The sequence below is a fragment of the Rhipicephalus microplus genome, chromosome X (assembly GCF_043290135.1).
Source record: "Rhipicephalus microplus isolate Deutch F79 chromosome X, USDA_Rmic, whole genome shotgun sequence".
Classification (NCBI taxonomy): Eukaryota; Metazoa; Arthropoda; class Arachnida; order Ixodida; family Ixodidae; genus Rhipicephalus; species Rhipicephalus microplus.
The window spans coordinates 11,454,926-11,470,199 of record NC_134710.1 but is presented as its reverse complement, the minus strand read 5'-3'; the positions used below and the strand labels follow the sequence as shown (position 1 = coordinate 11,470,199).

Here is a 15,274-nt window from a genome sequence, read left to right as displayed (position 1 = left end):
CGGCGATTCTGTCGCCGTCTATTCATACATTTTCAGCCAAGTCAAGCCGGTTTTAAGCGGCTATTGGGTGAACCGTGGATGAACCGAACGTTTTGGCTCTCAAAAGGATCGTGCCACTCGGTGGCAGCAGACGCGGCCATTTATCTCACGTCATGTATGGTATATTATTAATTTCCGGGGAAGTTTAGCTTTCGGTAAATTGCGATTACCACGGCTAGGATCGAACACGCATCAGAACACCGTGCTGCCACGGTACGTATATTGAATGTGTGCTTGTTGCTTCCAGAAATGTGCAGCATTCTTTTTTTTTTTTTTTTGGTACCGTGTTTGCATATGTTTCACAAGATTCATGGCGGTAAGCTGCTGGCATATCTTTTGAAAGAACGACGAATCTAGTCTTTAAATACGCGCGCACACAACAGGATTCAACACACGCAAGCTTGGACTAGCAACTCTTTAATGAAGCATTACGGTCCGAAAGAAAAACCAAGACGCACATGCACTACACGTGATGCAGCTCGTGCAAATGAAAACACTTCGTATGAGACAATCTGATAATAATTAATTACCAACACGTGCCCATGCGTCGTAAAAAGCATTAAGATTTAATGCAGGTCATGATGCATTCTAAATTATATTTTGCTAAGATGATCAACCATGATAACGCTATAAAAGGTACACAATCAGGACCATGTTTTTTTTTTTTTCCTTTGCATTTGCAATTCATAAGCTTCAGTCAGTTCCCTCTCGCATATCGCGGTATTAGATATATGCTTCCATCAGTTACCTCTTTTATTTATTCGATTACTGGGTATCATTAAATTCGGGCGAGCAACCACACACTTTGCAGTCGAGCTGTCGTGTCTCCTCCCTCTGATGTGACGGATGTTTCAGGTTCCTTGAGCGTCCCGCCTGGCCTATCCACACTCTACCACAAAACAAGGTATGGTTAACGTCCCTGTCCTTCCTTTCCTTTTCTTCCTCTTCCCACCACAAGGAAACGGTATGCGACGTATGACATCTAACAAAATGATGAGCCCTTAAATGTATACATACACGTCTTTCCTCACATATTTGCGAATCATTCGGTTAATCTATTACATGGCTAGTAGTGCACCTGCTCTTTGCTTTCCGGTTTTTGATGATGTCACAAAATTGCCAAAGCAATGCATGACACCGAGAATGTGGCAACTTTTCTTCACGATCTTCACTGAACTGTTTTCGGTGATTGGAAATTACGAGAAGACCATCAAGCCGCTCCTCAGCCGCTAAGTTGAGCAAATACGTTTTGACTCTTTTCAGTGGCCCGTTTTTTATAATGCCCAGTAATGAAATAAATGCGAGAGGGAACTGGTGGAAGCATATCGAATATCACAATAGGCAAAAAGAAACTGATTGAAGCATGTAAAATTCAAAGAGAAACATGTTCCGTATCTTGCACTTTCCATAGCATTATCACGAAAAGAGGCTGATCATCTTTTTATGGAAATGTAGTTTAGAATATACATTGCTCTGCGTTAAATCTCTATGGTTTTACGGCACATGGGCATATGTTGGCAATTGATTATCATCAAATTATCTCATGCACAGTGTTGTAATCTAGCTCCATTTGCCTGCTATATACTTATTGTGCGGTATGTGGATTTGTTCTTTTTTTGTTCATATCTCACGATAAAGAATAATAGCTGCTTCACGTGAACAACACCAAAAAGAAAAAAGAAAGGCAGAATGCTGCGCATTTGCGAAAGAAATAAACATACCTTCAATATACGAAGCGTGGTGGCACGTTGTTCTGATGTGTGTCTGATCCGAGCCGCATTGGATCGCAATTCGACGAACGCTAACCGAGTGGTGACAACTTCCCTGAATTTATTAATGTACTGTACATGACTTGAGAGAAGTACCCCTGGCCCCATTTTTAAAATTTTCAATATGCTCAAAAACCAAGGCTGGACAGTTTCGCGATACTTGAGTATCGCGAGAGTATTTTAGAGATACTCTTGAGTATCTGTATTGCTGTATTGGACTACGTTTTCAAAATTGTATTTCTATCTCAGTAGTGAAATACTTTTCCGCTGTAGCCTCGCCGTGGTGGTCTAGTGCCTAATGTACTCGGCTGCTGACCCGCAGCATGCAGGATCGAATCCCGGTTGCAGCGGCTGCATTTCCGTTGGAGGCTGAAATGTTGTAGGCCCGTGTGCACAGAATTGGGTGCATGCAGGTTGAAAAATCCCAGGTGGTTGATATTTGCGGAACCCTCCACTACAGTGTCTCTCATAACGATATGGCGGTTTTGAGACGTTACACCCCACATATGAATTATCATTTCTTTTACAATGTATTGCGCATTTTTAAATATTATGCTGCACATTACAAATGTCTGTATGGAGTATGACTATCCCCGACACAGAGAAAAAGTATTTCAGTATCTGCATTGCTGTATCTGAATTCGAGAATCTTTTTTCGTCTTTTTGCAAAAGTATCTCTGAAATATCCCGTTACGTCAATTACAAATTCATCTCAGTATCCGTATTTTAGGCTTCTAAACCGTGTATTTCGATATCTACATTCCGGAATACTTTTTCGGGTATCTCTGCCCAGCCCGGTCAAAAACAAAGCATTTACGAAACACTCGCCCATTCTCTTCTAGTAATCTCGTATGTCATTATCTGCCGTTTGTCTGGAAGCTCTGAATTTCAGCTAATTAAGCAAAGAAGTCACTGTAAAGAGCTTTTTGAATTTGCCGTTTCTGTTTCCACGCCAGTGGCAACGCCGCCGCCGATGATTTTGGCCGGCGTGCGCTGACGACGCTGCTGCCGCCGACTCAGAACGACCCCCACGCTACCACTGGTCGAAACCACCTCAGCGCACATCTCTACCCATCATTCCCATGCTCGTTGAAGCGCCGTGCGTTGCAGTTCCCATAGACAATAGCACCGGAGTTCTCTCTAGTAAGTATTGTAGAAAACTATAGCAGCAGAGTGGGCGCGCTGGTCGCCGAAGAGAGCGGTCACGCATTACGTCGGCTCCGTCTTCCAAGAACTATTTGCCAGTGATTTTCGGTCATTCAGCCCATGAATTTTACAACAACGCGTGCGGAAAGTGACCAGGATTCCACTGACACCAAAATTGAAGGTTGAAAAGAACTTTTTGCTGGATTTGATAGGTTTTCAACCCGCGCCCCTTGGGCCCGACGCTCACGAAAGCCGGCCACCCAACGAGACGCGCTGAGCGTCTTTTCTGACGCGGCGCTTTCTTCGCCCATCAACGACGGAAGTCCAAGTGAACGGGGAGCATATCTCCCCCGAAGAGTTTCTGGAGGGCACGGATTGGTGCACCGTCGGATCTAAGACCCAAGTTAAACGCGCAGAGCAACACCCAGAACGGAGCCCCCTCCTGCACTGGCGAGGGAGCGGACTGCAACCGACAGCGTTCGCGTCGACAACCGCGTAACATCAAGCAGCAAGTCATTAGAAAGAGCAAAATGCCACTACTCCCACGGAGTGATTTCAAGATCGTGATACGACCACGAGGAGGCCTCGACGTGGCCACCACTGGAACCGTGTGCCTCGCATCGGCGATTTACCGCGCGGCCAACGTACCGGCGCATGAAGCAGGGGAGGACACGGTGTGTTCCAACAGCCATCAAAACATCATCGTCGTGAGCACTCTTCATGCCTCTCATGCCGATAAGTACAGACAGCTTCAAGCCATCACGATCGGCGACCGCCACCACTAGGTTAGTGCGTACGAGACGGCCGCCGACAACAGGGTGAAGGGAATAATCAAGGGCATCCCGTTGGAAGAAGACGCCAAGTCCATTCATACCAGCATCGTTCACGCACATAACTTTTACGCGCTGGCAGCCAAACGGCTCAGTAACACCACGACCGTCATAGTGGCGTTTGAAGGACCGCGAGTGCCCACTTACGTCAGGTATGGCGGCGCTCTCCTTCGCTGCACCTTGTATCGCAAGCAAATCGACATGTGTCACTGCTGCGGGAGACTTGGTCATCGCATGGACGTGTGCCCGAAGCCCAAGGACAAAGTGTGTCGTGGTTGTGACGCCCCTAACCCAGGCCCCAACCACCAGTGTTCCCCCCATTGCAAGCTGTGCGGGGCCGCACACATGACGGCGGACCGCAACTTCCGTGCAAGGTACAAAACGCCCTACATCGTGACGAAGAGACAATGGGAACGACGCAGGGCCAACGAGGAGGCAGAGGCCACTGCCACCAACTATTCCACCAGCAAGCCCCGCTCAAGATCCAGGACACCCAGTCGAAGCCACTCCCGATCTCGTAGCTGCACACCGGGACCCCGAAAGCAGCAGCAAAGCTGAGCTCGCAGCCGAACACCTGGATGGACCCCAACGAGGGACGCGAAGGCAACTGCTTCGGTGAGCTTTGCAGATGCGGTCAAAGGAAAACGCGCAACAAACGCGGAGGCTGGTGGCAAAACACACACTAAGATAGAGACGAAGATAGCTCAGTTAACACAGACGATACAAACTATGCAAAAGCAAATGGAATGCATGCAGGCACAGATTCACGCAAAGGACGAACTCATACAAAAGCTCCAGTCTGCCGCTCACAGCAAGACTGATCAACAGGCAATGCGGGAAACACAAGAAGAACTCGTCGAGGACGGTGAGGTCGAAGGCCCTGATACTAAACGCGGGCCGGCTATCTCCCTCAAAAAGTCAGTACGTTCCAAGCGTACGCGCGCAGCAACAGGCGACACCCGAGTGAAAGCACTCGAGGCTCGCGTGAGCAGTCTCGAGGAAACTATCACCGCGACTATCATGCGTACGATTCAACAGAGCTTGGAGAGCATTTATCTCAGATTGTCCAGATTAGAAAGCTGCCAACAGCGCGCTGGTGACGTCGCATAGCGAAGCGGCGCCAAACATGTACTACCACATAACCATGGCAAGACATCCTTTGGCAAGTATCTTGCCGGAAGAGCATATTTCAATTGATTGAGTTTTTTTGTTCTTTTTCTTTTTTTTTTAATGGTAGCAGCTAGGTTTCTCGTTCCCTCGTGATTGCGGCGAAATCAGGACGAGGTATGGCAGGAAAACATCCCTTGGAGCTGCAAACTAGCCGGCAGATGTAACGACCAGCCCTGATTACTTTAAATTATTCCAAGATCCTAGCATCCCGCTTTTTTGTATGTTCCACTCCACTATGTGGGGATTAACGTCCCAAAACCACCATATGATTATGAGAGACGCCTTAGTGGAGGGCTCCGGAAATTTCGACCACCTGTGGTTCTTTAACGTGCAATCAAATCTGAGCACATGGGCCTACAACATTTTCGCCTCCATCGGAAATGCGGCCGCCGCAGCCGGGATTCGAACCCGCGATCTGCGGGTCAGTAGCCGAGTACCTTAGCCACTAGACCACCGCAGCGGGGCGCTTTTTTGCATGTTCCGTTAATTCGAAAACCTGCTTAATTGAAAAATTTCTCACGGCCCCAGTGACCTCGAATTAACGAAGCTTTACTGTATTGACAAAAAACTTGTACGGGCTGCGTGGCAGAGAAAGATGGCAACAGCAAGGCTGAGACATTGTGCCACAGTTGACGTTGAGCATCATCATTAGAGGCACCAGGAGCAGGGTAACTGAGTGCGTGTTCACGGAGACGTGTTGTGCGTGCTGCCTCCCTAGCAAATTTAAGGGTAGAATTCGAAAAAAAAAAAAGTTCAATATGTAGCTTAGGGCAATGAAATACTCAGCTGTAAACAAGGTTTATTGTAATTTCAAAATATGTAATTATTTTATAATAAACTGCACAGTTTTTATTTGTGCCATGTCAATGTGTAAAGCATAGTTCGTTTAGGACAAACTTTTTGTGCCACCAAATTTTTAAGGTTCTGCACCATTAATGCCTCATATTGATCTACATTAACGGTAGAATGAAAGTAACTATCAAGAGAGTGAGTATAAGACAGTTTAGTGGACTAGGAAAAGTCACAGCTTTGCCGCAAAGGCGAAGCAATGAATGCGATAGCAAGAAATTGGAAGGTCACGCACAGAATGGCAAGCAAATCCAAACGTTCCCCGTGTTTCTCATGCACAAATGATGCACAAACCGTACTCACAGGTACAGATGAACGCGAATAAGTGTCTCAGTTGTCACTTTGCTGTGTCTGAAAATTGCGCCCTTTCTGCAAACGGAGGCTGTGCAAGGATTGCAGTGACCTTTGTGCGCCCCGTAACTTCAACAGAATCGTTCCATGCATGCCCAACGTAGGCCAAGACGTAAGACGTATGATCCTCCCCATCGGGAGATAAAGGCGCGCAAGACATCGTCCACTCCTCTCATCTCCACGGGCCAATGTACGGGCTCGTTGCACCATCTTGCTGATAATGCTGAAAACACAATAGTCCCCCCCCCCCCCCCCCCCCGGAAATGCCAGCCATTGGCTGGTAAATGGTAGATATAAATAGCTTGCCATTTAAACGTTGAAGGAAGTACCCCTCGGTGGCTTAGTAGTTAACGCCTCGCATTCACGGCGTGGAGGTCCCACATTCGATTTCGCACGCTGGAGTATTTTTGCTAGATTTTTTTTTGCATTTTCATTTATTAGATACGTATACATATACGGTACATGACATTGACGCCGACGGCGAAATCAAGCGGAGAGTGTCCACATGATTTCTATCGCAATAAAATTGTAATGTGAGAGCTGTTAGAGTCCTCAGAATGTACGAATCGCTTGCTTTGGGTTCATAAGAACTATAGAGATGATATGAAGTGTTAAATGAGATACTTGCACCCTTCACATGTTAAGGAATATGTGGACAATATCTCATCGTCATTTGACTATCAGAAGTACCAAAAACATCATGTCTAAACTCGGGAATTTTCCCAACGGTGGATCCAGAAAAAAACTAATTTTCAAGGTATATGTCAAAGCTCATCTATGCGGCAAGAATATGTATTTTAGAATGATTCCTTCCATCGTGAAAGCTTGAAAATCAATTATTTTGAGCATGTGGCCTCAGTGAACTATGCAAATTGCAATGGCAAGCAGCCAGGTGACGATTTTCAGGAGACTTTAGAAGTGATTTTAACCCTTTGCGGTCCTCTCAGTTAGCGCACGGCAACGCCACACGGCCGCAGTGGTCTGCTGCCTGGCACCGCCCGACAAATGTGTTCATGGTTTATATTCCGTGTTTTTTTTTTTTTTACTGAAAGTCGCACATATCTTTATAATGCATGAAGCGCCTTCTCTTGAAGAATGAGGGAGCTTTCTTTGTGGAGGTTTACTTGTCCTTACACTAGGGTGCAGCACAATGTTCAGCACGGAGCCTAGAGCGTATTCACTCAAGCATGGTTTGCTGAGAAGCATGGTCACGCTTTTACTGCGTGCATTTACGGTGGTGCTTTTTGCGAAAGCGAGGACGGCTGTATTGAAGGAAAGAATTACGTGCCTCCACCAGACAGTGATTCGACAGAAATGAGTGACGGAGACGACGGCAGTGGAGAAAACATTTTCGTTCAGCAAAACCTGAAGTAAAAAACCCCAGCCGGTACCCAGAGAATGCTGTGAGTGATATCATACGCTGCCCAAATATCGCCAAAGGAGTTGCCACCTGAATGCTGGAGCGAAAAATATCGGGTCAGTTTTTCTTCCACAGTTCATGTTACTCTTTTCGATGCCAGAAACTGGTGAAATAGTTTTGGACCAGTAGAGGCCGAAAGTGGGTAACAGTTTTGGACCACAAATGGTTAACCTACTCTCAGTTTCGTTACAATTTTCAGTTTTTTTGTTGTGAAACTAGAGAAACCAAACGTACAAAAGCAAATAAAAATGAAAAATAAGTAATTTTGAAAAAATTTGTGTTAAGACACGCATCTCCCCTTAACAAGAGATGTGCCACACTTGCATCTTTTTAACATCAGGATAACTCAAACCTCGATATAACGAACCCAGATATAATGAATTATTGGTTATATAAAAGTAAGTGAAGAATGGCTCTGTCATCGATACAGTGCCACAAATGTAATTTTTTTAATGAATTTTCAGATATAATGAAGTATTTTCATGACTGGTGTGATTGTAATATTGAGGTTTGAGTGTATTTCCGAAAGCAGGTTCGGAGAGCCTATTAAGCCATGCCGAACACAATCATCACTCTTTTTTTTTTCATTTAATGTATGTAAGTAGAGGTTGGTGAATCTTCACTCTTCTTTTCCTTTTCCGGTCATTTTAATGTATGTGTGTATGTATTTATGTATGTATGCCTAACAACAATGAGAACTGCCATGACAACCATCCTAATAATAAATGCAATATTAATGCCATGAAAGGGCTATTAGGAAAGCTATTGTAGGGACATCCAAATGAACTTCACTTTGTAAAATTCCCATCTGAAATTAAGCACAGTTAAGCATATCCATTACGCTTGTCTATGTAACAAGCACCAGCCCACGCAATGAGCAAAGTGTTCAGCAATTCTAAGGCAATAGTCTGGGGATGACAATGTCTTCACAAGGCATTGTTAAATATACTTACGATTGGGCCTCTTAAACAATGAACATACTGTTTTGTGTTTTAGAGAAATGAACTTGTAAGTAGAAATCTGAATTCTTGGTCCCGATTTTACTGCATCATTGCGTAGTCTATGAATGTAGCTCGTTCCCAGAACAACTTGTGGCCAGCCGATATTCAAGGCAGGCAAGTGGTGGCTTGTCAAGTATGGTAGACATGAAACTTTTCGTTTTTACATTTTTGCAGATATCTTTGATGAGTTAAGTGCACAAGACCAGTGGATCGACTCGTTTAGAGGCCTTCGACTCCGTCACTGAAAGAATTTCCAGAGCACCCATTGCGGTTCACAGCTCGATGCCAAGGTGCGTTGAGTGCAACCCTGTGGCACACTCACAGCTGCCGTGCCTCAACGTAATGGTGCTTGCCGAGTGCAACGACCTGCCTGGACAGCAGCTTGCTTTTTATGCAGGTAGCATGTTGCTCATTTGTTGTACACTTGGCAGATTTGGTAGGCTTTTGTGATGCACTTACGGTGCGCACTTGAAATGCTCTTACGGTAGCACATCGCAAAAGCCAACAGGAACCAAGTAGTACCTTTCATTCGGTAATTAGTCGTTATTTCGAATTCAGTTATTTCAAAATCTAACTTATTTCAAAGTATTTCGGCAGTCTCATATTTTGCAATGCAAGTTTGAGCGGATAATTTGAAGCATTGGTCAGCACAAGTACGGTCAATTCGAAAAATTTGGGTGCAGTGTGCTAATTCCCGATCCCGATTTCGCCACAAATTCGCGAAAACGGCGGCCTTCAAGAGCCACCAGGCAATATACTTAAGCAATGCTAATGGGTGGTAGCTGAAGCACCCTTGCCTCGCTACTTCCACCACAAAAAATAAAATTACTGTCTAGTGATCAGCTAAAATATGCGCCTGTGGAAAAGAAGACATGCTTCATTGCAATACAGCAGTGACGTGCGGCCAGCATGTCGCATGCTTCTCGCAAGGATCGCAACGTCAGCGCGTCACGATTTATCCATTCTTTCTGAAAATTTAAAGAAATAAAGGACAGTCTGAAGAAATTGGCGATGTATGCAAACCTCCGAGTGCCGATTGCTCCAACAATTCGCGCACTTGCACAGCTGGGGGAGGTCTTGCCTGCAACGCCTACTTCGAAAACTCTGGTGGAAAGTTTCAATGTTGTTTTTCAGCTAAAACACATCCCGAATTTCGTCACACCGTCCATTATTGAATTCTTCATTTTACGAGAAAGGATAGGAGAATGGTTGCATTAGGACGTGCATGCTGACACAGCTAGGAGCAAGCGACATGCTGCCTGGGTTTCACTACTGTGTTGCACGCATTTTAGTTGATCACGTTTAGTTTTTTCCTGACAGCAGTTAGGCTCGGAATTCTCCCTTGTTTGCAGCAAAACTGACCAGGTATTGCTGAAAAATATGACCCTTGGAGTCACAAACTAGCCGGCGCAAGAAACGACCAGCCTGATTAATTTGAATATTTTATGTTCCTTGCATTGCACTTTTTGTATGTTCGGTTACTTCAAAAACCCGCTTAATTCGTTCCTCACAGTCCCAGTGACTTTGCCCTAACAAGGTTTTGCTGTACTTTGCCGTATGCAGCATTGTGATCTGTGCATCTTTTTGTTGTGCAATACTTCACGCTGTCTTATGATAGCATTATGCATTACATGTGCCTTGCAAGTGCCCTTAGGGCAATGTTTTGGGTATCTTAATTCTTTAAATTTCAGTCTCATAAAATACTGTTTCAAGAAGCACACTTCGTAAACTTAAAGTAATTATAATGTTCTACACTTATTTAGAACCAACATGTCATGTTTAAAAAGAACAACACAAGATAATTTGCCAACATGGAGGAGGAGGATAAAACTTTATTAAAAGAGATTTCATGGGTTTCGAGATGGCCGCTTGTCTGCGGTGACCTCTTGTGCCCATGCAATGACTGCTTTCTGCAGTTTTTCGTCGGGGGACCGTATTAAGGTCTCCCATGTCGTTTCGGAGAAAACTGGCAGAAGCTCTCTGGGTGGGGGAAGGCCCTCGCATTCCCAGAGGATGTGGCTTTGGTTTGCTATGGCATTTTTGTCGCAATTTTTGCAAGTTGAGTCAACCTCTCCACCTGTGAATATCGCTAAGCGGTGAGGAGTGGTTAGGCTGTTCGTTTGAATTCGGCGTAGGATAGTGGCCTGTGCTCTCGTGAGGTTGCTGTGCGGTATGGGATATGATCTCCTGTCATCTTTATACATATTTGTAAGTTCGTTAGAGGAGGTCACTGCCTTTCCTATCGGGGAGCCTGGTTCCAATGAAAGCGCGACCCGGTTTGCTAACCCTCGGGCCACTTTATGGGCTTACTCGTTACCGGGGTTTCCCGAGTGAGCGGGGACCCAGACCAGATTGATTTTGATTCTATCATTCTGATTAAAGTTTCTCAGGATCTTGGCTGTATTTAGTCCCACACTTCCCCTTACAAAGCTGAGAATAGCGCTCTTAGAGTCGCTAAGGACAGTGTGGGTGGTTGGATGCATAATGGCCAGCGCTATGGCCATTTCTTCGGCCTCTTTGATTGATGCGGCTCTAGTGGAAGCCACATTTACGATTTTAAGTTCTCCGTCCACGGCACTCAGGGTGTATGTGTTGTGTCCCTGGTTGGCGGCATCGACGAAGACCGCGGTTTGGTCTTGCTTGTGCTTTTCACTTAGTCTATCTGCTCTGGCTTTTCTCCTAGCGTCGTGTCTGCCTGCCAGGGTGTTTTCGGGTATTGGTTTTATCTATAGGTAATGTCTGATCGCGGGAGGTAGTGGTGCTCTGCCTCCCGTGGTGTGTATGGGCTGAATTTTCAGTTTATGCAGGATATGTAGTCCCGTCATCGTGTCTGAAAGCCATGTTATTTGTGCTGTTTTGTGTGCTTCGATCAGCTCCTCTAGGGTGTTATGCATTCCAAGTTGTAGGAGCTTCTCCGTGCTGGTATAAACAGGCAAACCTAGGGCCCATTTATACGCCTGTCGAATTATAGCTTCAATTTTATCTTTGTCTGATTTCCTGAGATGATAATAGGGGAAAGAGTAGACTATGCGGCTGATTAGGAAGGCCTGAATGAGCCTACACAAGTCCATCTCCTTCATGCCTCCATGTCTGTTGGCCACTCTCCTGAGCAGTCCACCAATTTGTTTGGCGGTGTTCTGCAATTTTGTGAGGGCCAGGGTGTTTTGCGTGTTATGTTGAATGAGCATAGCCAGTACTCCAATGGTCAGAACCGGAGGAACCGGGCCGCTTTCCAACATAATTTTTAGCGGTGCTTGTTGTTGGGCGTCCGTGCCTGGCGTCTTTTTAGCTTTACTTCTAATGATTAGGAGTTCGGATTTCGAGGGGGAGCATGTTAACCCGTTGTGTCTAACATACTCTTGCACAACGTTGGCTGCCTCCTGTAACGCGTCATTTATCGCACCGTCCGAGCCACTGTTCGTCCAGATTGTAACATCGTCCGCGTATATGGCATGTTTGATATGTGGCATCCTGTTTAGCTGTTGTGGTAAGTTCATCATGGTGATATTAGAGGATTTTAGTCTGTCCGGCACTCCGGTACGTTTTTGCGTATACCGGGTTGCCGGAGGGCGTAAAGCCGGATAGCGTTGAAACGAGCCTTTTGCACTTTTAGCCCGTGCCGCCCAAAATACGCCCAAAAAACGCCCGCGACGCCTTCGCGGCTGTGGCCGCCGCATGTGCGTATGCACAAAGTAGAAAGTCTTCGCAATTACTAAGTTTAAAAATAAAAAAAAAACATTGGACAATGCCAATAAACTTTTTTGTTACAAAACGGGACTTTATGTTTGTTTTCTTCAATTGCGCTATGATTTAAACCTAACTATGAAGAAAACATCAGCATCACGATGATCGGCATCAGAATCGGCATCATGAGTTGCTGACACAAGCGTCATGAGACTCATGCCTACTTTTCGTGTGCTCCATCTGACAACGGCTCCTTTGTGGCATCGGTCGCAGCGATCCATTGATCCCGTTGAAGTGTCGGTGATTTGCTGTTGTCGTGTCTGCATCAACGATGCCGTACAGCGTATTTCACGACCGACTGCTCCTGCGAACTTTGCTATGGAACGAAATCGAAAATATGTATTTGCTCCGAACTGCACCGCGCCGTGACCTCCAGATAAACGGACTTCTTGATTTGGACGGAATGGACTTTACTACATTCTACCGCTCGTTCAGGTTCCATAAAGGAGACCTGGAAGATTTGATGGAAGCCTTGCTGATTCCCGAAGAGGTCATGAGCGCTCAACGGGTTCGAGTGTCTGGTCGCGAGGCGCTGTGCATGACGTTGCGGCGTCTAGCCTACCCTAATCGTCTCTGTGAGCTGGAGCTCTTCTTTAGGCGCCACAGCTCGGTAATATCAAGTGTGGTGTCTAAAGTGTTAGCCCACATAGATTACTACTTCGGGCACCTCCTTGCGGACCTTACAGTGCACAAGTGGCTCAATCTGCAATCACTGGAGCTGTTCTCTCAGGTAAGAAGGCATGCTGTTGCACTGCATGACTGCCTTTAGCGCTATGTTTATGCTTCGCTGCACTACATCTCTGTGTTTCGGTAGAGGTCATTAAATGTAATTCGTGCCCCGCCGTGGTGGTCTAGTGGCTAAGGTACTAAGCTGCTGACCCGCACGCAGGTCACGGGATCGAATCCCGGCTGCGGCGGCTGCATTTCCGATAGAGGCGGAAATGTTGTAGGCCCGTGTGCTCAGATTGGGGTGCACGTTAAAGAACCCCAGGTGGTCGAAATTTCCGGAGCCCTCCACTACAGCGTCTCTCATAATCATATCGTGGTTTTGGGACATTAAATCAATCAAATCCAATTCGTCATTATGAAGGGAAAATAAGGCTCTGGCTTTCTATATTCATAGCACACCAGGCACATTAAATCGCCCCTCAACCCCACCAATGACGTAGCAACATCATCTTCTAAGTAATAATTTGCCGCATCAATTTAATACGTGAATGTGTTGTCGATTTTATTAATATTTTCTAGCGTGCTTCAAAAAAAAAAAAGCACAGGCGACATCCCTTTTATTCCCAACACTGTAAAGCAGTTATTTCTGTGAACCAGACACCTACTCCTTCATTATTTTGCCTCCTCATTATCATTTCTGCCCCAAGAAAAACCTCATGATGTAGTCAGTGTCACAACTGTACTGTAACAATGCCTTATAGATCAGTTTTCTTTCTTGCTGTACCAATGCCATTTGACATATTTCTCAGACTTTTCTGCCCAACGAGACAATTTCAAATTTTATTTGCAGCTTTGTTTAATCAGTGTTCACAGAAAAATGAATTCCATTCACACTAAAAAAATATCAGTGTTGTGTCGATGAGCAGCCTGCCTTCCAAGGTTAGCACCATTGCTCTATATAACTGGCTCTTCTGTGTCAGCAACCTACTTTTGCATGCAGTTTACTCCATTACTTCAACAGACGCAGTACCTGATGCCAACTACCAGCATAAAAGGTGTTAGTATTTACTATCAATGAATAATTATGACAAATTCACATGAACCACTTATCATTGAAAATGTGATAAGCGAAATTCATGTATGTGTCATTGAATGTTTCTTCTGTGGGAGAGAGATCTGAATTCCTGTTGCAGTGATGCTAAACATCGAGTTAGTGCCAAACACACGTCCTGTCAGGTAGAGCTACTACACCTTAAGCAGCTTCGTTTACTGCGAAAAGTTTAGCTTATACTTATTTTGATCTTGGAACGTCGTGCTATATTTTGGTCTTGGAACTTCGTGCTATGTGTTGCTTTCTGCAGCTGCCATTTCATTTTTCAGGCTGTGCACAGGAAAGGTGCTCCACTGAAGAATTGCTGGGGATTTATTGACGGAACAGCTAGACGAATTTGTCGACCATCAGCTAGACAAGAAGACTATTTTTCTGGGCACAAACGCTATCATGCTTTGAAGTTTCAGGCATTGATGTGCGCAAATGGCATAACCTGTCAGTTGGATGGCCCATTTCCAGGCCGTCGTCATGACGCTGGTATGTGAACTTTCCTCCAGTTTCTCCTGCAAAGGTACCAGACTAACTGAAATGCCCTACGGAATACTATGTTGTTAATGAAACATTTCGCTTCAAACACATTGGCATGTCCTGGCAAGGTAGCATGCACCTCTATGATAGAAAATTCATGTAGGCTAATTTCAAAAGCATGCTACTCCGTATAATTATACCCACTTGATGCTTAACACTTCTGTTTTGGCAAGTCAATTCATCATGAAATTATGATGTACCAGCTCCAACAGACACCTTTACTTCAGACGGCACATATGTACCCGTTTGTCCATTTGTGTCTGCCCTTATTTTTTATTTAAGGGTGTTTGACTATTTAAAAATTCTAAATGAAGAACTAAACAGTGTTTTGTTTGATTTGGTGTTTTAATTGAATGAATATTTGGAGTTTATTCAAACTACAATAATTGCACATAACCAATGGCAAAATGTCAAAGCAACAAAGCTTTAGAAGAGCAAAAGACCAAAACTCTTATTTAAAAGATTGAATTGGGAAGATACACTAATTTCACACTTTTACGGGACTACAAAGACTTCAGTCATCACCGCAATAACAAATTTTTGCTTTGAACTCCAGCGTTGCTGAAGAAAGTGTAACCTCAATTCATTACCACAAGATTCATCATAAGGAATGTTATACAAGAGCTGGTGGCAAAGTACCTCCTTTA

General features: G+C 45.0%; 2 protein-coding genes across 11 annotated transcripts in view; one reads left to right on the top strand and one right to left on the bottom strand.

The window, feature by feature from the left end:
* Pi4KIIalpha (phosphatidylinositol 4-kinase II alpha) overlaps positions 1–15,274 on the bottom strand; it is a 310,849-nt gene that overhangs the window by 148,791 nt on the left and 146,784 nt on the right. The gene's annotated exons all lie outside the window — the stretch shown is intronic.
* The window catches only part of LOC142777433 (uncharacterized), a 175,042-nt gene continuing 159,820 nt past the window's right edge, over positions 53–15,274 (top strand). For 2 of the 10 annotated variants that reach the window (XM_075881831.1, XM_075881828.1), the window contains exons 1-3: positions 53–252; positions 895–943; positions 8,750–8,865. In XM_075881831.1, the coding sequence (XP_075737946.1) occupies positions 8,858–8,865 (8 nt within the window). In that variant the 5' untranslated portion in view covers positions 53–252; positions 895–943; positions 8,750–8,857. Of the gene's footprint in view, positions 253–894; positions 944–8,749; positions 8,973–14,368; positions 14,577–15,274 lie in introns of all 10 variants that reach the window. The other 8 variants (XM_075881830.1, XM_075881829.1, XR_012888088.1 and 5 more) reach the window with 8 other exon arrangements.